The sequence below is a fragment of the Cygnus olor genome, chromosome 4, assembly GCF_009769625.2.
Source record: "Cygnus olor isolate bCygOlo1 chromosome 4, bCygOlo1.pri.v2, whole genome shotgun sequence".
NCBI lineage: Eukaryota > Metazoa > Chordata > Aves > Anseriformes > Anatidae > Cygnus > Cygnus olor.
The window spans coordinates 70,626,379-70,645,274 of record NC_049172.1 but is presented as its reverse complement, the minus strand read 5'-3'; the positions used below and the strand labels follow the sequence as shown (position 1 = coordinate 70,645,274).

At 42.0% G+C, this 18,896-nt stretch overlaps 1 protein-coding gene across 6 annotated transcripts in view; it reads right to left on the bottom strand.

Moving 5' to 3' along the window:
- CTBP1 (C-terminal binding protein 1) overlaps positions 1-18,896 on the bottom strand; it is a 180,560-nt gene that overhangs the window by 143,851 nt on the left and 17,813 nt on the right. Inside the window, exon 1 of one of the 6 annotated variants that reach the window (XM_040556927.1) lies at positions 3,686-3,742. The exons of the other annotated variants lie outside the window; for them this stretch is intronic. Within the exon in view, the coding sequence (XP_040412861.1) occupies positions 3,686-3,692 (7 nt within the window). The 5' untranslated portion in view covers positions 3,693-3,742. Of the gene's footprint in view, positions 1-3,685; positions 3,743-18,896 lie in introns of those variants that run through there. 6 annotated transcript variants of the gene reach the window in all.

Genomic DNA, 18,896 nt, shown 5'->3' with positions numbered 1-18,896 from the left:
CCCATGGACCACAATGTTCCATTTTGTACGTATATTTAATAAAAAGGGTTTTAAAAATACGTGTGTCCATCTAAACACTCAAGCATCCACCAGTACAGCTACCTTTATACCCTCTCTCTCCTCCTTCTGCATGTATACTGCTCCGTGGTCTAAGCAAATGGTCACCCGCGACACCCAAGCTGCACAACACCATCTCTGCTTCGAGCACTCATTTCTTAATAACGTGCATGAAAACCTGCAGCAGGTTGTGCCACCAGTGCTTACCGTGAACGCCTCCGAACGACTTCCAGGAACTTCATATTGCACAACCAGATGTGCCAGGTTGAGCCCTCATGCATTACACGGTTTCTGCGCTACTGCCAGGTCTAAAAAGCTTCCAAGTCAAGACAGGAGGCATATGAGAAGTGGGAGGAGAGGCACAGAATGATTTTTACGGCTTTTCATCGGCTCTCCCCATTGTGCCTGCTTGTTCTTCATTACTATTTACAGCTACTCGTGCCCCAAGTTGACCCATGATGCAAAATCCCATTTCCCAAAAAGCGCCCGCGGCTCCTCCCCCTGGGCTGCCCCTGGCTGAGGGGGAACCCGAAACACCGTGGTCCTTCAAAACCCAAGGGTGAAAGGCACCTCGATGTCACCGAGCGAGGTGACGACGCTGACAACACCGCTTATTAAAAGTCACACCATGTTAATGACCAGCTCCGAGCCTCGCGGGATGGGACGAGAGGCTGGAGGAAAATCGAGCAGGAGGAGACGTGGTGGCGCGTGACGAGACCAACTGGGTACGCAACACCATATAAATGCCCGCTCAAACGACCCGCCCGGGTCCTCACCACGCTCTGGAGGGAGAGGAGTGGGAATGGGGCACGGCAGCCGTGGGTCATGGAGCTCTCCAGGAGCAATTATCCCTCCCAAAACCAGAGGAAAGTTTGATATTGAATTAAACAACCCATGCCAACCTGCGGCTGCGGCACCAGCTCCCGTCTGCCTGGCAAGCGGAGCAGGCTCCGACGGAGCAGCAGCCCCAAAAGGCAGATGTTATGGAAATTCATATTTCATAAACGCAGTTAATTGTGACAAGAGGACTATAAAAATCCTTGTACTGCTTAAATTATTTCTCCACTTAGAGCAACTCTGCCACCCAAAAATATTGCGCGTCACGCCTCATCCTGAACCGCCAGCACTGGTGATAGCGTTAGGGCTGTATTAAATACGAGAAACAAAAATCCCAGATCTTTAACAACTATGAATTAATTTTTCTGCGCGTAATCGAAATGGCCATTTAAAACCAAATGACACGCAATTGTTATTGCACATTTTCCAATCTAACGCTGCATGTATTTAAATACGAAAACTGTACTTCTGAAACAAACATTGCTGCTATCAGTGAAAACTGCTACTGTAAATCACATCAGCGCTAGGCAGGCGTCACCACCTTGAAGAATTCAATAATCCCTCAAGCTTTGCTAAGGAACTATTCTCTCTCCATCCAAAGTCAGAAAGGAAAAAACCAAAAAACAGCAACAACCAAACACCTACTAACACAAAGATCCTGCAAACATGCAGACACATAAGCAGGCAAAAAATAGGTAATTCAGAGACTGCTTTTGAATAACCGTACACATTTACTGATGCATATGGATCCTCCAGTAAGCCGTATAATAGATTTGCATCCAGACAAATCTCCTCACATACAATGGAGTTATTATCCAACTTACATAATTTAGGGGGAAAAAAAGTCATCGAGAAAGTACGATTTTCCGAGCCTGTTTTGTTTGTTTAGCAAAATGCTTTTTAACATTTTTTTTCTCCATTTCTCTTTTGAAAAGACTTTTTTTCCAATGCATAACAATGTACATCTCTATTAGGTAATAGCTGACATGCAAACGTTCACTAATGCACATGTAAAAGTTAGAAACAAGGTCTTGTTCAGCTCAGAGGGACCTCTAGCTCTGTGCGTGGTACATGGTTCGGAAACCTGCCCCCTGTGAAAGGAAGGGGAAAGGCTTCAGTTGCTCTTTCTCACCTGTAGATGGGCAGCCGGGTGAGAAACAGAGGATTTCAGCTCTGCAGTGCGCACATCATCTTTCGCATCTCTGCTGCCAGCACAAGCAGGCAATGCCTGATCGCCCGCCTGCAGCTTGTTTGCACGCTCCGAGGCATCAAAATTTTCTATTTCCCCTCCAGAGCTGTCCGACTAGGTACCTGCCAGGCCCAGAACTATTTTTGCTGCTTCCTCAGGATGCTCTGAAGTTTACATAAAATGTGAAAATCGCATATGCCACTGCGTCGGGAGATCAAAATAGGATAGGATGTTCCTAGCTCTGAATAATACTTACTGAACTGCAGCTAGCTTCATTTTAAAAGTACGTAACGCTTACATAAATAAACAGTACTTGGTGATTCAAAGATTAGTCGAAAAATAAACAGTATTTGGTGATTCAAAGATTACTCGATGCATAGCTACCTGCATGTCTCATGCTCAAGCACCCACGTTCACCTGGACACGACCTGCTGTTAAACCCAAGCCCAGCTCCCTGTGCAGCTGGCTGTGCAGACGACGAGTGACTTCGGAAGGCGGCCACCAAACCGCAGCCGTGCCTCTTTTTTGAGGAGCTGATGGGAATGGCACCACCGCCAATCCCACCGACACCATCCATCGCTTCCACGGCTCCTGGCGAGGTTTTAGGGCAAAGCAACGGGCCTGGCTCTGCAAGCATCCCTCTGCCTCTAGGAGGGGTTAGCAGCACCGCCAAACACCGACGGTTCTAACCCAAATTTCTATGCGGGGCTCCATAAAGGTTCACCGGCAGCTTGATTCGAGGGAAGCCCTCGAGCACCGGGGCAGAACAGGCATTGGATTCTCCAAATCCCACCGAAACAACCACCCAAAGGCACCTCGCTGTCACACACCAGCCGGGGCACCACCAAGCATCGTGCCACCCAACGCACTCACAGAGCGCGTCCGAGGGCACCTCTCCACCAAAAATTAACTTTTTACCGTTATTATTTTATTATTTGTTCCCCCCTCAGTGGAAACCTACAGGCAACTCAGAACTGAAAATAACAGATGCAGGTTTAATCGGGGGAAACCCTCTGAATATACGGGCCGTTCGCCGGAACGAACGCCTCGGGAAGAGGAAGCGGAGGAGATGCTAGGGAGGAAAACCAGAGCCAAGGCTGCCCCGGAGGGCGCAGCTCGGGGACCCCCAGGACGAAGCCGGTGACGCTCGCCCTAAGCCCGCTGCTCCGCGGGGCTCCGCGCAAACTTCTGCCGCACCCGGGCGTGTTTCCGCGCATCACACCCCCCACCCCCCCCCCAAATAACAAAAAATAATAAAATAAATAAATAAAGCAGTCACGACCGAACAACGAAGCCAAACCGCGGCGCTGCGCTTCCGCACCGCCTGCTGGCTGGCCGCCGGGGCCGGCTGTCCGTCCGTCCGTCCGTCCGTCCGTCCGCCCGCCCCCCCCCGCGCAAGCTGCGCGGCCACCCCGCCCTGCGCGCAGCCTTGGGCGCTGGGTGGGGGCGAACACGGCGAGCGAGTAAAAAAAAATTAAAAAAAAAAATTAAAATAATAAAACAAAACGAAAATGGTAAAAACGATTAGGAGGATAAACATAATCAAATCGGGAAGAAAAAAACAATGAACGCGACGCGGTCGGGGGGGCCCCGCGCACCCACCTTGCATCCCCGCCGCCGGCTCCGCCGCGCTCGGCCTCGGCTGCTGAAAATAGGGGGCAGGCGGCGGCGGCCAATCAGGGCCCGCGGCTCCCCCCGCCCAGCCAATGGCGGCCGCCCGCCCGCCGGCCCCCGGCCAACCAGGGCGCAGCCCCGGCCGGCGGCCGCCAGGGGGAGGGGCGGGGCTACGCCGGGAGGGCGAGGCGGGGGCGGGGAGGGTGCTGCCCGCCTGCGGGCACGGCCTCGCCCTGCTCCCCTCCCCTTTTACCCCTCTTTCACCCCATTTTTCCTCTTCCCAACCCTATTTTTCTATCCCCTTCCCCCTATTACCCCCCTCTTTGCCTCTTTCGTCCCCATTTTCCTCCCTCTTTCTCCCCTATTTCCCCTCCTCTTTTCCTTTCCCCCCATTTTTCTCCCCCTTTTCCTTTTATCCCCTTTTCCTTCTTTCCCCATTTTCCCTTTTCCTTTCCTCCCCCTCATTTTTTCCTCCTTTTCCTTCCTTCCCTTATTTTTCCCCTTTTCCCTCCTTCCTCCATTTTTCCTCTATTTTCCCCTTTCTTCCTTCTCCCATTTTTCCTTCGTTTTCCCTCTCTTCCTCCCTTCCCCCATTTTTCCTGTTTTCCCCCCTTTTCTTTCCCTTCCCCATTTTTTCATCTGTTCTTCCTCCCCCCACTTCCCCCCATTTTCCTTTTCACACATCTCTCTCCATCTCCCTTTTTCTTTCCCCACTTTTTCCCCTTTTCCCCCTTCCTCCCATTCTTTCCCTTTTTTTTCTCCTTTTTCTTAATTTGTCTCCCCCATTCCCCCCCCCCCCCCTTTTTTTCAATCAGAAAGCAGGGTGGGTGCCTTCTGATTGCCACCTGCCCCTCAGAGCCCAGTGAACATTTTGGGAATGGCAGAAGGCAGCAGGATGGATATACATATATATATATTATATATACTTATATATATAATATATATATATAAAAACTGAAGTTAATTCATTAGCGTGTTCATAAAAATAAACTTTTCAATCAACAACATTCAGAAAACTCAACGGTAGAGGGGACAAAGCACAGCTTAAAACTTCCTTTATGTTTTTCTCTTCCCCCCACCCAGGCCTAATGACAACAGTACTTGGTAAGCTGGGAGCGAACCAAGACAGGGAACCCTTGCTGGTGCCCTGCTCCTCCTCACCTCATCCCCTGCATCTAAAACAACTAAACCCTATCTCCTGAAGACTCTTGCCTCAACAGGCCACACGTTATTAATTTGCTCTGTGCTTTGCTAATGCAGGATACTACACGCCGTGAGGCGATAGAACCGATACCAACACGAGTCCTGATGCTAATTTACAGCAGAAATCTTTTCTTTAAGCAGACGAAGACAGACTTCTTTCTCAGGTGGCCCAAGAGCCGAGGAGTCGGTGGTGCTACTAACTGCTGACAGGCAACCAATAACTGTGACAAATTATACATTCATGGCATCTGCAACAATCGATAAAGTGACTCACCAAATTAATAAAATATAGATCACAAAGCATACATTTATATTAAAGAATAATTTCGTGATAACCAAGTAATGCGGACGCTTCCAAGCATAAGATTAAATTACATGCTGAGCAAATCTGGCATTTTGTGATAAACTGCAAAAATAGTTTTTGCAACAGCAACTGAAGAAGAACATTGCTGACATCGTCTATAAACATGTTTTATAAAGTATAACCAAAAGTAACAAAAAAAAGTCATTGAAGTGGTGGTTAAAAAATTCACAACCATATCCACAATAATTACTTTCGAGACTTCTTGCTTTGTAATTTATTCCTTCAAAAACGTCGCTCATTTTGGAGTTAAAAATAAAAAAGTTGCCCCTACACTGGGGACTATTTAAACCAAATTAATTTTTTTACCCAATTGGACTTCAGCAGCTGTATTTACTGGGATAGACAAAGATCTCCAGCACCTTTACGGTGAGGGGGAATTGTTGGAAGCAGACGAAGCAAGTCCCTTGACAGATGGATGTGGTCTCCCTGAACATGTTGAGGTGCCTTAGGCCTACCCAAAGCATTTCCCTCAGCTTCGGGATGACACAAGGCAGCATCCCGCTGGCCTCCACGAAGGCCCAAACCTACACACATGGTTAAGGGTCTTACTACAAGATGATCTGCTGCTGAGAAACACCTCAAGAGCTTTTCTAACCCCATGTAAACGTGACAGAAAAGAGCGCATCTTATGGCAGGCTTTTCCTGTGAGGCACACCACGCTGAGGCATACCCCTCAATCTCCACCACCCTACCTAACTCACTGTGAAGGAGCTTTGAAACACATCCTAAACTAAGTACTTAAAACACTGAGATCCTGATTATTAAAGTTTACAGTTAATAGTTCCTGAAACTCCTCAGCACTTGGTCTCTGTTCACTAATTATGCTGGCGTTAGAGGGCTGTCTTAAAACCAGCCTTAATCCTCCGTATCACCAAACGCGCAGTGCTCTCACACAGTATTCATGTGATTAGAGTCCTGCCAAGTCTTCCAAATACTTCTTTTATAGCAAAACATCCATAATTTCCTGGAACTGTACTTTCACAGTTACAATGCTCCAGAACTGTATCAAGTCCAGGGGTATTTTACATGCACAATGTTTGTCTTCTTTCTAAACTCACCCGGATTTCCTCACTAAACACAGGACACAAGGTCTTTCCCGTCCTTCTTGCTAACTAATAAATAACGGAGGCCTAATTCTGAGATGCTGTCATGAAACAAAAAAATCAATTAGAGCCTAAGTGATATAAAACATTTATTTGTTTATACTACCCCATTATGAATTGAATTCCTGTTTTAAACAAATGACATTTAATAATACATTAAACATGCAAACAGGAACATATTTGAAGTTATAATTCCATCAGCACTTTCTCATGACATTCGTTTTCTCCAAGGCCATATCCACATTTCAATTTAATCATTTATAGAATATTGCTGAGGTAATAAACAAATATGGGACCTTAAAAAATGGCTTCCTTCTTGGATAAGCTGCTGTCTTCCCTAACTACGGCAACTTAGATCAGTAAAAAAAGAAATTATTCTCTGGCATATTATTAGCAACTTTTAAATTTTTTTTTTTACAAAATGTTCTTTTCTTCAGAATATAGTATCTCTATTCGGAAAACATAACCAATTATTCCTCCCTTCACAGGACCATTTATTTCAAGATTTTACAAATTTTCTGCACATTTTCGTTTCCTAAGAAAATACCCACACTGCTATGAGTCTTCTCAGCCACCGAAACGCCACTACACATAGCAGTAACGCATATTTTAGAGAGGCAGCAAACAGGACAAGTTTCAGAATTACACCCACCACCCTCAAGATAAGATGAGGCGAGAGCACTTTTCCTTGCCATAAATTACCACTGCCTCCTATCAGCAATTATTTAACTTCTAAAATAGATGCAACGCAGACAAATTATGAACTATAATTATGCAGCTTTATCTATGATATTGAGACTGCACACATGCATATATGTATATCCTAGTCTACTCTAAAATGCAACCGTATGCATAATGCTAAGAACTACCATAAAATATACCAGGACATCTTTAACTTATCTCCCAGAATGACAATGTTTCTATCCTAAATATCTGAAAGTCATTCCAGAGGGCAAAAATGCCCACTACTGCTCGTAATCCCTACGGTACCAGTCTCTTGATCCCATTGTATTTTCTTCCCCAAAACCTTCCTCCTTTGCAAACCACAGTGCAGAAACCTAAGTTCAGAGGAGTCAGAAGGACCACCAGCCGAGCTCCCAAGGGACAAAAACCAAACCGAAACACCACCGAGTGCAACACTGAAGCCCCATCAGGTCCAGACAACCATATTCTTAAATATACCCAAAGGCTGGCAGTATTAGGAGCATTGCGCACAGTTGGCCTGTTCATGGCTGCTGCTAGACACAGGACACTGAGTTTGACAACACTTATGGTCTGATCCAGCTCAATGATCTTTTCATGAATTACTTCAAGACTATCGAATTATTGAATAACTTAAGTCACTACATGAAAACAAATGAAAATTGGGCTATTCTTGCACTATCCTGACTCAGTACAACCTCTGCCATGTTCTCAAAGACGCTTTGGTCTTGGTAGGACCACCGTTTCTCCCAAGGAAGCCACACTTCTGCTCAATCTCTACCATGCCAAGAAGTGCTGCCTCTCCAACAGCTCCTCTTCATGCATCCCGTTGTTCAGATATCCATCTTAGACGCAGGATAACACTGCAGATCTTTAAGAGAACCATTGCTTTTCAGGTCACTGTTAGCTCCCACACCTCTTCAGAAGCCCTGCTCCTACCTGCATGGCCTCACATTTGCCCAGAGCTGGCACCAGCGCTTGCTGGGCTAGGGAAGGGCAGATGCATGCAGGGGTCTGGAAGTGGGCTCAGCAACCTATGTGCTCAGGGATTCAGTATTTCTTTCGTTCACTTCCTAAAACATCAAATTTACAGCATTCATTATGCAGTGAACGTTATGTAACAAGGGAGCCTGGGTGACTTTTTAAACCTAAGCATTTCTTGACATTCTTCCTTGCGCTCCTATAGGGCTTAAAACATGCCAGATTCCCTCACATCTGGGTTCTCCATAGAAACTTAATAAAAAGATGGCAACTTAATGCAGTTGTCTTTTTCCATGCTGGCTTTCAATGGTGATAGAATATATTGCTACAATAAAAAGCCTTGATACTTTCTGATTTAAAGCACATGACAAATGCTATTTTTAAAGTCAAAACCTGTTAGAATGATGGGGATGGGGTTGGAGTTTTGGTTTCTTTTTGGAAGAGTGAAGATTATTTTCTTCTTTATTTACAGAGAAAATTTTGAATATTGTACATGCACATTTCACATCATTTTGCAAAACTGTCAACAGCAGATATGTGCTTCCTACTTTGAACTATCTCCTTGTGTTGCAACCTTCATCTAAATTTGAAAATATTTTGGTAAACATAACTGATGTTTCATGGGTGTAATTTTGAGAGCATAAGGAATTTAAGAAAACAGTTGATGCTGTACTAAAATCTAAAATAGTCTTTCAAGAAATCATCGGCTCTCTCAGATCAGCAAGCTAATAAGATAACTATCTAGAAACGGGGATCTGTAGTCCCTCTACTTCCTCCTAAATTTTCCTCCCCGTAGAGTTGTTTTGGAGCTATTGAGCTCCTTTTGAAGAATACTTGTATGTTCCATTGTGGTGAAATATTTAATACATTAGTTAAATAAAAGATAGTTTTTCTTCTCCTAACGCGTTTATCCAAGTACTTGTATCACAATGTTTACCAGAATGGGCTTTTACTCCAAGTGCAGATTGTCGCAGATAGGTAACAGTAATAAACATCCACACTTTTCCCAGATAAAGAAAATAGTGTGAATAGAACACTAAAAGTGCTACTAGCACAACATATATCTTAGAAGCATAGGGCTAAGAAGGATTTTGCTTGGGACATTACAGAGACTACACAAAATAAAGTCCTGTCATCAACTTGAGCTTCCAGTCAAGGAAACCCTTTGCCACCCCTCTCACTGGAATGCTGCTGTGGAATCTGGGCACTCTGGCAATCAGGAAACCTCCTCTAGGACTCAGCCTCAGTTAATTCAGCATTTATTGCACCTGGTTTTGCTTCTGTGGCCATTGGATTTCAGTTCTTTCACTATTTCTCCATACTGTGTCTCTCTAAAGATGAATACTTTAAACTCCTCACATCTCCCTCTTACCTGATAGTCTCTTCACCTTCCTCAAACTGTTCAAAAAAAAAAAAATGAACTCACACTGATAAAGCAGAAAATTCTGTTCACTTGTTTTTATGCATGCCACAGGGGCTGCTAATGCACATCCTGTGATCATCCAGCACTATTTATCTATAATGAGGATCTTGTTCTAAGTTCCCATTTTACAAAACTCTGCCATTACTCACTTAGAAGATATGACCTTCGATTTTGCATTTTGATTTCACTTCTATTAGCCCAGTTTTTCAATGTCATCTCAGTTATTTCTGTACAATATCCTGATTCTCTTCTATATTTAGGATGCCTTCCAATTTTGTCATTAGCACAACCCCTCTACTGATGCCAGGTGATCCACATTAAATAAGTCAAGCTCAATACTCTGCTGGTAACCTCTCTGGCATACCACACCTTTTAGAAAAAGGTTATTTCGTCTCAAGAAACACCTGCCAGTGATTTATGCAGGTGAAAATAGTAATTCTTTAGCTCTTTGGTCCAGCTGCAAGCACCGTCCTTTCTTTGTTGCTTCCTTAGGCTGAGGGTTAAGATATACAGAATTAAATTGTGCCCATGGTTGCTTGCACAAAGACAGAGTCTGGTCCCTGTAACATCACAGGGCATTATTCAACAGGTGATAGTGAGTGCTGTTCTCTGGCTCCAGGTCTTCAACACCGCTGGGCAAACCCTGAGGAATCAGCCTCCTTGGCTGGAGTCACACACGTGCTTTGTGGATGCTTTAGCACCAACCTTCAAGAAGGCAAAAACCAAACCTTAGCTTGGTTCCTCACTTCTCCTTGAGTGCTTCTGGTAGCTCATAAGGTAGAGGTCTGTAATTCTCAGCAGCAGTAAACAATGATTTTTAGGAGTCTCGAATTAATTCACAGTATGCTTCTTAGTATTCCATAAAACACGCACCACTTGCAAGTGCTGAGGGCTGAGCTGAAGCTTTTTTTTTTGAACCAGGTAACGTCTGGATTTCAAAACAGTGGTTGTTTGTAAGTGGAGAACTGCCTGGGGAAGGCACGAGAGGCTGCCCCGCACGCAGCTTGCCTGCCTTTGGCGTACCGGAGCCTTCAGAACCCCTAAGAAATGGTTCTGCCAAAAAATAAAATAAAATTAAGTAGCTTAACCACGTTTAGAAGCACTGCCAACACCGAGGCATCAAACCAGAGTGTTTGCCCGTACCTGTCTCCCTATCCCCAGAATGATCAAACAACGTCTTTAAAGTGGTCCAAGACCGTCTGCGAGGCATCGGAGGTGAGAGGAGCAGAGCCAGGAGGCAAGGCACGCTGCAGCCACTGCCTCCGCCGGGAGCATCCTCGGGGTGAGCCGTCCAGAGCCCAGCTGTGCTTATCGCCAAAAGGACGGGATTTCTCTGCAGAGAGACGGCAGCAGCTTGAGGACCAGCGCCGAGGCGTGTTCAACGAAACGCTGGCTTTTAATTACACAATTATGCAGGGCTCAAAGACGCAGCGCTGAAGTTCAGCGGGCGCTCGGCGGAGCGGCGTTACACAACTCTCGTTCCTGGCACTCAACCTGCTTCAGCGGTTAAATGCTGCAGCCACATGCGTGCAAGATGATTTTTCTTAAACGCTTACAACAACAACAATATAGTCAAAGTTATGAACTTCAGTTAGTTTTGTGCTCATTAAATCACAGCTGTTTCCCCTTGATGTAGTATTAGATCAGACATCACTAAAACTGCCTTTGTGTGTGTATATATATATACACAAATACACTTTTCCCTTTGTTCTGCAAAACAAACTCTAAGTAGAAAAGTGCTTATATTAAAGCTATGTAGAATTAAATGTCAATTAACAGTTAATAATAGTCTTAAGATAACATTTCAGTTCTATCATAATGCCATAATAAACTACCTGCAGAATTGACATTGTTTGGTTTCATTTATTGTTTTCCCTTGGAAAGAAACTACCAGTTGATTAAAAATCCTCAATGACAGTAAGCATTAACAGCTCAACTGGAAATGCTTAACTTCACTGTTTGCTCACAAGGAGGTCAACACACCTCATTTCACTTGCCTACCTGCTCATTGCAGCTCTGCAAACAGGAGAAAGGGTTTATATATATAATATTATACATATACAATTAGTATATTAATAATAGATGTAATTAAAGTTATTAGTGTACTCCTTTAACCGAAGCAGATGTACTGTCCTTCCCTCCAGTCCTCCATAAGCTCTTTGGAAGAAAGATAACGCAGAACCTAGCACACTGCAAGCAGCACAAACCATAGGAAATGCTCTATGTGGCACAACCTTCTATTTAGTCTATCCAGAGCGACAGTATTGTTCAATTAGGATAATATAAACCCATTTTTCAATGATACGTACATGTTTGTTTTTGAAACTATGTGAAATACAGAAACCAATCCATTTATTGTAGACACAAAACTGGACAGAGATATGCAGTAATTAACGTCCTTCATTGCCTTCTACATTGACACTCTCACTAGAACAAGACTTCTCACTAGAACAAGACTTCTTCATGCAGTCCATCTTTTAACATGCAAAGGAACAGAATGGTTTTGATGGGTAAATCAGAAACAACAGCTTCAATTTTATTTTTAAGATCATCCATTCCTATGTTCCTTTTTGGAAGAGTTTGGAGGCTTCAGAAGCTCTAAAAATGGTTCTGCCAAAAAAAATAGAGGCTTGATAGTTTTTAGAAGCACTGACAATACTAATGCTTCAAACCAGACTGTCGGCCTGTACCTGATGTTCCCTTCTGTGAACACAAGACCTCTGTACTTCTACAAAAAGCAGCAACAGATACTGTAATGAAGTCTGAACTCTACGATACTCTGAAGCATCTAATTTCAGTTCTTTTGACGTACATCTACATTGCATTTTACCCACATACCTCACGGCTAAGTTCATTTCTACATAAATTCACTTAGCAAATATAGCTTGTAGGAGCATTTAACAATGTACCACGTCAAGCAACTTCCACATGCTAGGCTAGAAGCATTTTAGTATGTTAGGAAAAGGACATAAAGCTCAACAATTAGCTGCATGCATCTTTTTCCACCATTATCTAATAAGAAGGTGGCAACTGGAAGCAGGATGGGCTTAAAACATCCTCTGGCATATTCTGCAGTATGACACGCACGGTCCAGGTCACTTAACAGGAGTACACACATCCTCGTTCCTCCTCCAACAAAACAATACTGCCGCAACCAGCTGCTTACAAAGTACCCAGTGCATTATTTACAAGGAAATAATACTGTTACAGCATCTGGAATGACTCTCAGTAAACCCGTATGAATTTTTCAACATATGGCCTCTATGTTGCCCCACTGTCAGCGCTCAATGCCCTGTTTTAACCTATCTGCCAAAACATGAAACATATTTCAGATGACAAGAAATAGATGCAAGTGCTTTAACTTAATTCCAGCTGTAAATAGTTGTAGGGTAGTGACAAAACGCAAGAGATTTCCAGTTTTATAGGAACACATTTCCAATCTCTTTGGTAAGGTGACATCTCTGTACATACCACAGGACAAATGGGCTCCAAAGGCACCTTTGCAAGATCCATCTGTGTGTTTCTCGCACCGCTCCTGATGACTCCTCAACCAGCAGAACAAACGCGCGAGCAACAGATGAGCAGCTTCCATCGTGTCCCAAGGACTCACAAAAAATCTAACAATTGTAAGTGCTATGAACAAGGTTATTTTTATTTAAACACAGAAGAAACACTCCACTGAGTTGAAAAAAAAGGAGAAATATGAAGACGTTTAAGAAGGCAGAAAAGAACACTGGAGCTCTCCTTGGCATGGACAAAGCTACACTCTTGAGAAGAGCTGAAAAGCAACAGCCTCTCAAGAAGAAACTAGTATCAACTTGTTTGAACTAGAAACTCCCTATACAAGCTACGCAAACAATGTTATCCTTTCAATAACCCCAATACTTGAAACAGAAATAGCCAAGCAAACAAACACATTCAACAATATTTTGTCCTTCTGTAGTATCTCTCATCTGGGCCACAGAATTTTCTGTTTAACACTAGGATGTGTCAATTTTTATACCGTAAAGAAGCTAGAAGAAAGATTTGAGTCCCATGAGAGCCTCTGTATTGCTTGACTGTCTCCACACATGCACATTTCACAGGGTGTAATTAACCAAATGCCCTAAACAGGCATTTAAACAGGCATTTAACCACTTTAAGTGTCAAATACTTCAGAACAAGAAAGCAGGAGTCATTACAAGAACTCAGATTTAACAGTAAGACCCACACAACACTGTGGAGGTAAAAGAAATGAAAAGCAGCAGGATGATGGTGCAAGAATAGTAATTCATCTTTATTGGAAGTGCTGCATTTGGGGCAGAAAAGTCTTTGCAGACATCCATAGAGTATCAAGCCCTACAATAGTGATGTCCACAGTACCTGGTTAGGAAATCCAGTCTCATCTCTTTGAAATCCAGCACCATTTAACACACTTCCTGCTATAAACACTTCTAATGTACACAAGGAAAAGCCGTGTTGATGTAAGTGATTATAGGACAGTACTAAAATAGAAACATGTTTTTACTTTTATTATGAAATGCTGCTCTGTAATTATTATGTTGTGCCTAAATAATTTCTAAACTGTGCCTAGAAAGACTGGACTTTTTTTTATTATTTTTAATAAGTACAACGGATGGGGAGAAGAGAAAAAAATCAGTCACAGCAAAACAATATTCCAGACATGAAATACTGTTACAATGAGAACATCAACTGAATGTCACTTGATTATATAACATCTGATAAATCAAAACCAAGAGGCACCAAAAAATGTTAGACGCTAAGCTATCCCCCTCACTTTTCTTCAAACTATTTTTAATCAGGTTCTCATTTTAAAATTGCTCAGTTATTCCATTTGCTGAGAACAGTATATTCTGAATCTGAAACACCCCACCCACCCCACCTCCATCCACTGAAGAAGAAATCCCATCACCGAAGTCGTAAAGTGGTTATTTAAAAGCAACCATTTGAAAAGGCCAAATTTTCCTTTAATCCACTAGACTTTTGGGGGGTATGACGATATTTTTTTTTAATGTAAAAGTAGACTGAAAAATATTTCTGACAACTTCTTAAAGAAGTGACAAAACTGACATTCAACTTCCAAGCAAGTGAAGGATCTAACCAACAGGATCCACCGCAGGCAGAGCCCAGGACAGAACTCCTACCCTAGCTATGGGGTGCAAGGAAAGGGGCAAAGACACTGTAAGCTTAGAAAAACTGATCCCTCACAACTTTTTTTTTTTTTTTTTTTTAACAGTTCTTGCTAATTTCTCCCCAGTAACTAGAGTTCAGGACTGCTAATGCACATTTTTGTACAATAAATGTTTGATTTTCATTTTTTCCTATTGAATTTAGAGCATATTACAGTCTAGCTCTTAAAAAAGAACTGTAACTCAAAAGAGAATAAGAATACCGAGCCTGTATTTAAGAAATGTTTATAGTCCCAAAAATATACGTAAACCAACTTGCTATGACTCACTGTGATCTAGTCATGAAAAAAAAAATTGAAGGGACTGAATTACCTGTCAAAAAAAGAGATGAAGAAGCTTAAAGATTTTTTTTTTTAAAATACAAATTTGGCAAAAAAATTGACGGTCCTACTGTGGCTCAAGAGCAGAAACAGACTCATATGTAACAGATTTGTAAAGTAACCTGTTACTTACACAAAACCACAAAATGGTAGCAAAGTATAAGTAAACAGATTGCATTAAATTAGTTAATACTCTTCTAGGGTTCTCAATATTTCTGGTTGTTCAAGCCTGGAACAAAAATAAGTGTATGTCTACAGGGAATCTAGCACTTCAGGCTTGAGAGGAGATGAGGTAGAGAGGGAGGATGTGTAACTGAATGTGCCCTTTGGAAGCCAACTTAGTCTCAACTGTTTTAAGGTTACTGACACTCCAGAAAACCAAAAAACAGAGTTATTAGGGACATGAAATACTACACCTGTGGAAAATACTCTTTGCGTTGTTTTCTTGTGCTTCTCCAAAGCTTTGATTTACTCTGGACTTGAGCGGATACATTTCTTTTGCTATGAGTCAACCAACCAGTATGAAAACTGCAGAATTTGAGGCACTGAATACGCAAACCTACAAAGTTCACACATTATATGGATCGCTGTTGTTGAATCTTGACTATTTTCTTCACTAATGTCAGTAGAAACATACATAATAGGCATCAGTGAAATGATGAAAGCACTGACCAGGAAGAATGAACAGTTAACAAGAGTTTTCTGCTCAGATTAGAAGAGGTGTGTAAGTATCCAGTTACTAAAAGAGACCTTGTTGGTTTTTTGTCAGAGAACTGTTGAAGCAGCTGATGAGCCTGCTTTGGGACAGTGGAGGCTGTATCAGCCAATGGCAAATAAAGACTGACCAGGATCACTGCCAGAATCCATATAACCCACTATATAGAAAGGGAAACCATGTACGGTCCTCAATTTCAGTACATACTCTGGGTGTCACAGAGACTACCTTCTCCTTGAAGAAGAAATTTGAGAAAATCTCTGGAAGAAAGAAGACATTGCAGTTAGGAAAATGGATTTACGGCGCCAGTCCTGAAGAACCGCACAGTATTACCCCACAGAGTATTTTATCCTGTGGACATTCCAGCAACATAGTCTCATTCAAAGAAGACAAGCACCCATTAAGCTTTAAGTTTATGAGTATTTTTAAGCTTCTACTTACCTTAGTTGAAGGGATTAAAAAAATCACTTAGTATACTAACATACAGAAATCAGTCTAAGAATTGAGCTGCATGATAGGCTGAATTAATCATTATTTTAATAAAGCTTGCTGTTAGCTCCAGATAAACACACAGCCCCCATCTATGACCTCCAGAAACAGTAAGAGGCAGCTGAAACATCAAAACTTTCTCCTGCATCTCCAACACGATGGGGTGCACAGCAGAGATAACGACACACCCAGCACTCTCACCTCAGATAGGCAACCTAAGACAACCTGTATTGTCTCCAGCTGAAACTATTTTAAAGGTTTATCTACTTTTGTAACCCCCAAAGCCTTGCCAAAAGTCATCATCTGGAGCTCAGAAAAATGTTATCATTTTCCTCAATACATTTAATATGTAACAGGCCCGCATGATTTACTCTATTGGCAGATTTTAGTTTATTTGAAATGTTAATTGGTAATTAGTGAAAACAGCCTTTGTTATAAACAGTAAAATTATAGATGTGCAATTTTTTCTTGTAATTATATTACTTCCTCTAGTTTGTTATACATTACACATTTGTTCTATCACTCACACAACAGTGGGTTTGCTGTTTCCAGAAAAACATAACCGGATCTTCTTTCAATTCACAACAGTACACCGAGAAAGTGCAGGCAAGACAAAAAAAACTACCACCAGTTTTTAGTATAAAGGTAAGGATATATTTGTTCTCAAGCTCATTCTTTTTTTTTTTTTTAATTAATGGTTAACTGACAATGAGTTTACACTTCTTTTTTTTTACTGATATTCATTGCACATGACAAGCATCGTGCTGAGAAGCACATATGTAATAAGGTTTATTATTTCTATTTTCTTGTTCCTCTTTGCCAAAAAGGCACAGTGAAGCCCATCTGTTGTATTTCCTGGCTGAAGTTAGACAAGAAAAGAAAACTCTGCACAGCGCTATCACTGCAAGTGATATTGATTAAAGTACAGTTTGGAGATAGGATCCAAAGTGCTTAGAGCAGGCATCCTGCCTCACTGGTATACCCAGATGAAAATAAGGACGAAAAGCAAATAAAATATAGCACACGGGAAATTATCACCAGGAGACATGTAGTCCTGGAATCTGGTCAGGCAGATCCCTGACGCAAGGGCTTAAGCAGAGGTTGAAGCTTCAGACAATTGTTTCTGTATCTTCAGATCTGTTTGCTTTGTGTCTTTTTTTTCTTTCTTTTTTCTCATCAGTGTTTTTTACTTTGTGTCAGTTTATAACTGAAGCATTCACCTAAAAAAAAAAAAAGTATCTTTGCTGTGCCTTTTTTGTACCTTGAGATGCAAAAGCTCTGACAGGGCATACAGACTGCAACTTTTTACTTTCTCAAGGAAGATGGATAGTCTTTTTTTTTCCCCCTATGTACATGGTATGTCTTTACAATGTTTCAACTGTACCAACTTCCTCACCTACCACGTAAGAAATGTTCTTCCTTTTATCTGTCAAGCAACATAATTAATTCCATGTTACCTTATTACGTGAAGGTCCATAAGCAATCAGATGTTGGTAAAATCAGTTGGGATGATGCTAATTGATTCTAATATTAGGAAGAAGGGTCACCAAACATCAGAATTAAAGGGAAACAAAAATCTACACCACTTATATTGAAGGGAACAGGGGTAGGCAGAACACCCAAGAATGGCTGCATGTTGACTACATGGGGAAAGTACAACTTTCTGAATTGGAAACAGTTTAGTATTTAATAAAGCACTTATGAAACTGAAAAGGTGTATAAACCCCAACCGAAACACGTAACTGTCAACCACGAAAAGAAGACAGAGTTCCAAATACAGCACAGAATAATCGTAGGCAGTACCATCGCAACACACAGGGGTTTCAATTAAAACATAAAGCAATTCAACCTCTTAATGTCGAGGTAATGCCAAATCCCAGGCAGTTATTTGCAGTGTGGATGCAAGCACCAACGTGATTGCAAAACCTAGGATTAGGCACAAACACACAAAATATTTTCTCCTCCTTGTTCCCCTCCTTCAGAAAGTAAGCATGCTCGTATTGCTTTTAGGGAGTGTCAGAAAGCAATGTTCTCAACATTAACATTAAAAACACAGCACAGTCACGAGCCTAAGATACACTTGGGCTCCTTAATGCACACTGATGCAGGAATAAGAGTTATATTTTTCATGAAGATGCAGTAGTAGTCATCAGTGTAACTTCCAAAAAAATGCTCTCCTGTAATAAGTTCAGGTTCAAAGTTGAACTGCACAAAGCCACTCTTAGGCTCAGATCCTTATTAGCACTTACAGCACCTAAATTAAGTACCCAGATCAAGGTAGAAGTTCCTTTTATACGTGATTGGAAAGGACAGAAATATCCAGACCGTATCATCTCAAGTAAAATCCCAGTCTCTTTATGAACTACCTTTCTTCCTCCACTGATTAGCAAGGTAGCTTACCTTGGCTTGCCACATCACTGTGAAATTCAAGTACAATAAGAAAAGAGTTCATACAGCAAACAGCCAACCTCCACAGAGTTTGTCAAACCTTCTCCTTGGGGATCAAAAGATGCTTCAATCGCCATGGCTGCTGAACTGGTGTCCTCATTGAAACTGCCAGCAGTGTTTATTAACTGCTATCAATGGTGGTAAAAATGGTAATGCAGGTTTGGTAATAAAGACATTAAACAGCATCTCATCTAAAAAGACAATTTTGTATTGGTATTAATTATATTTCAGTAGTGTGAGATGGATAACATGACGATAAATC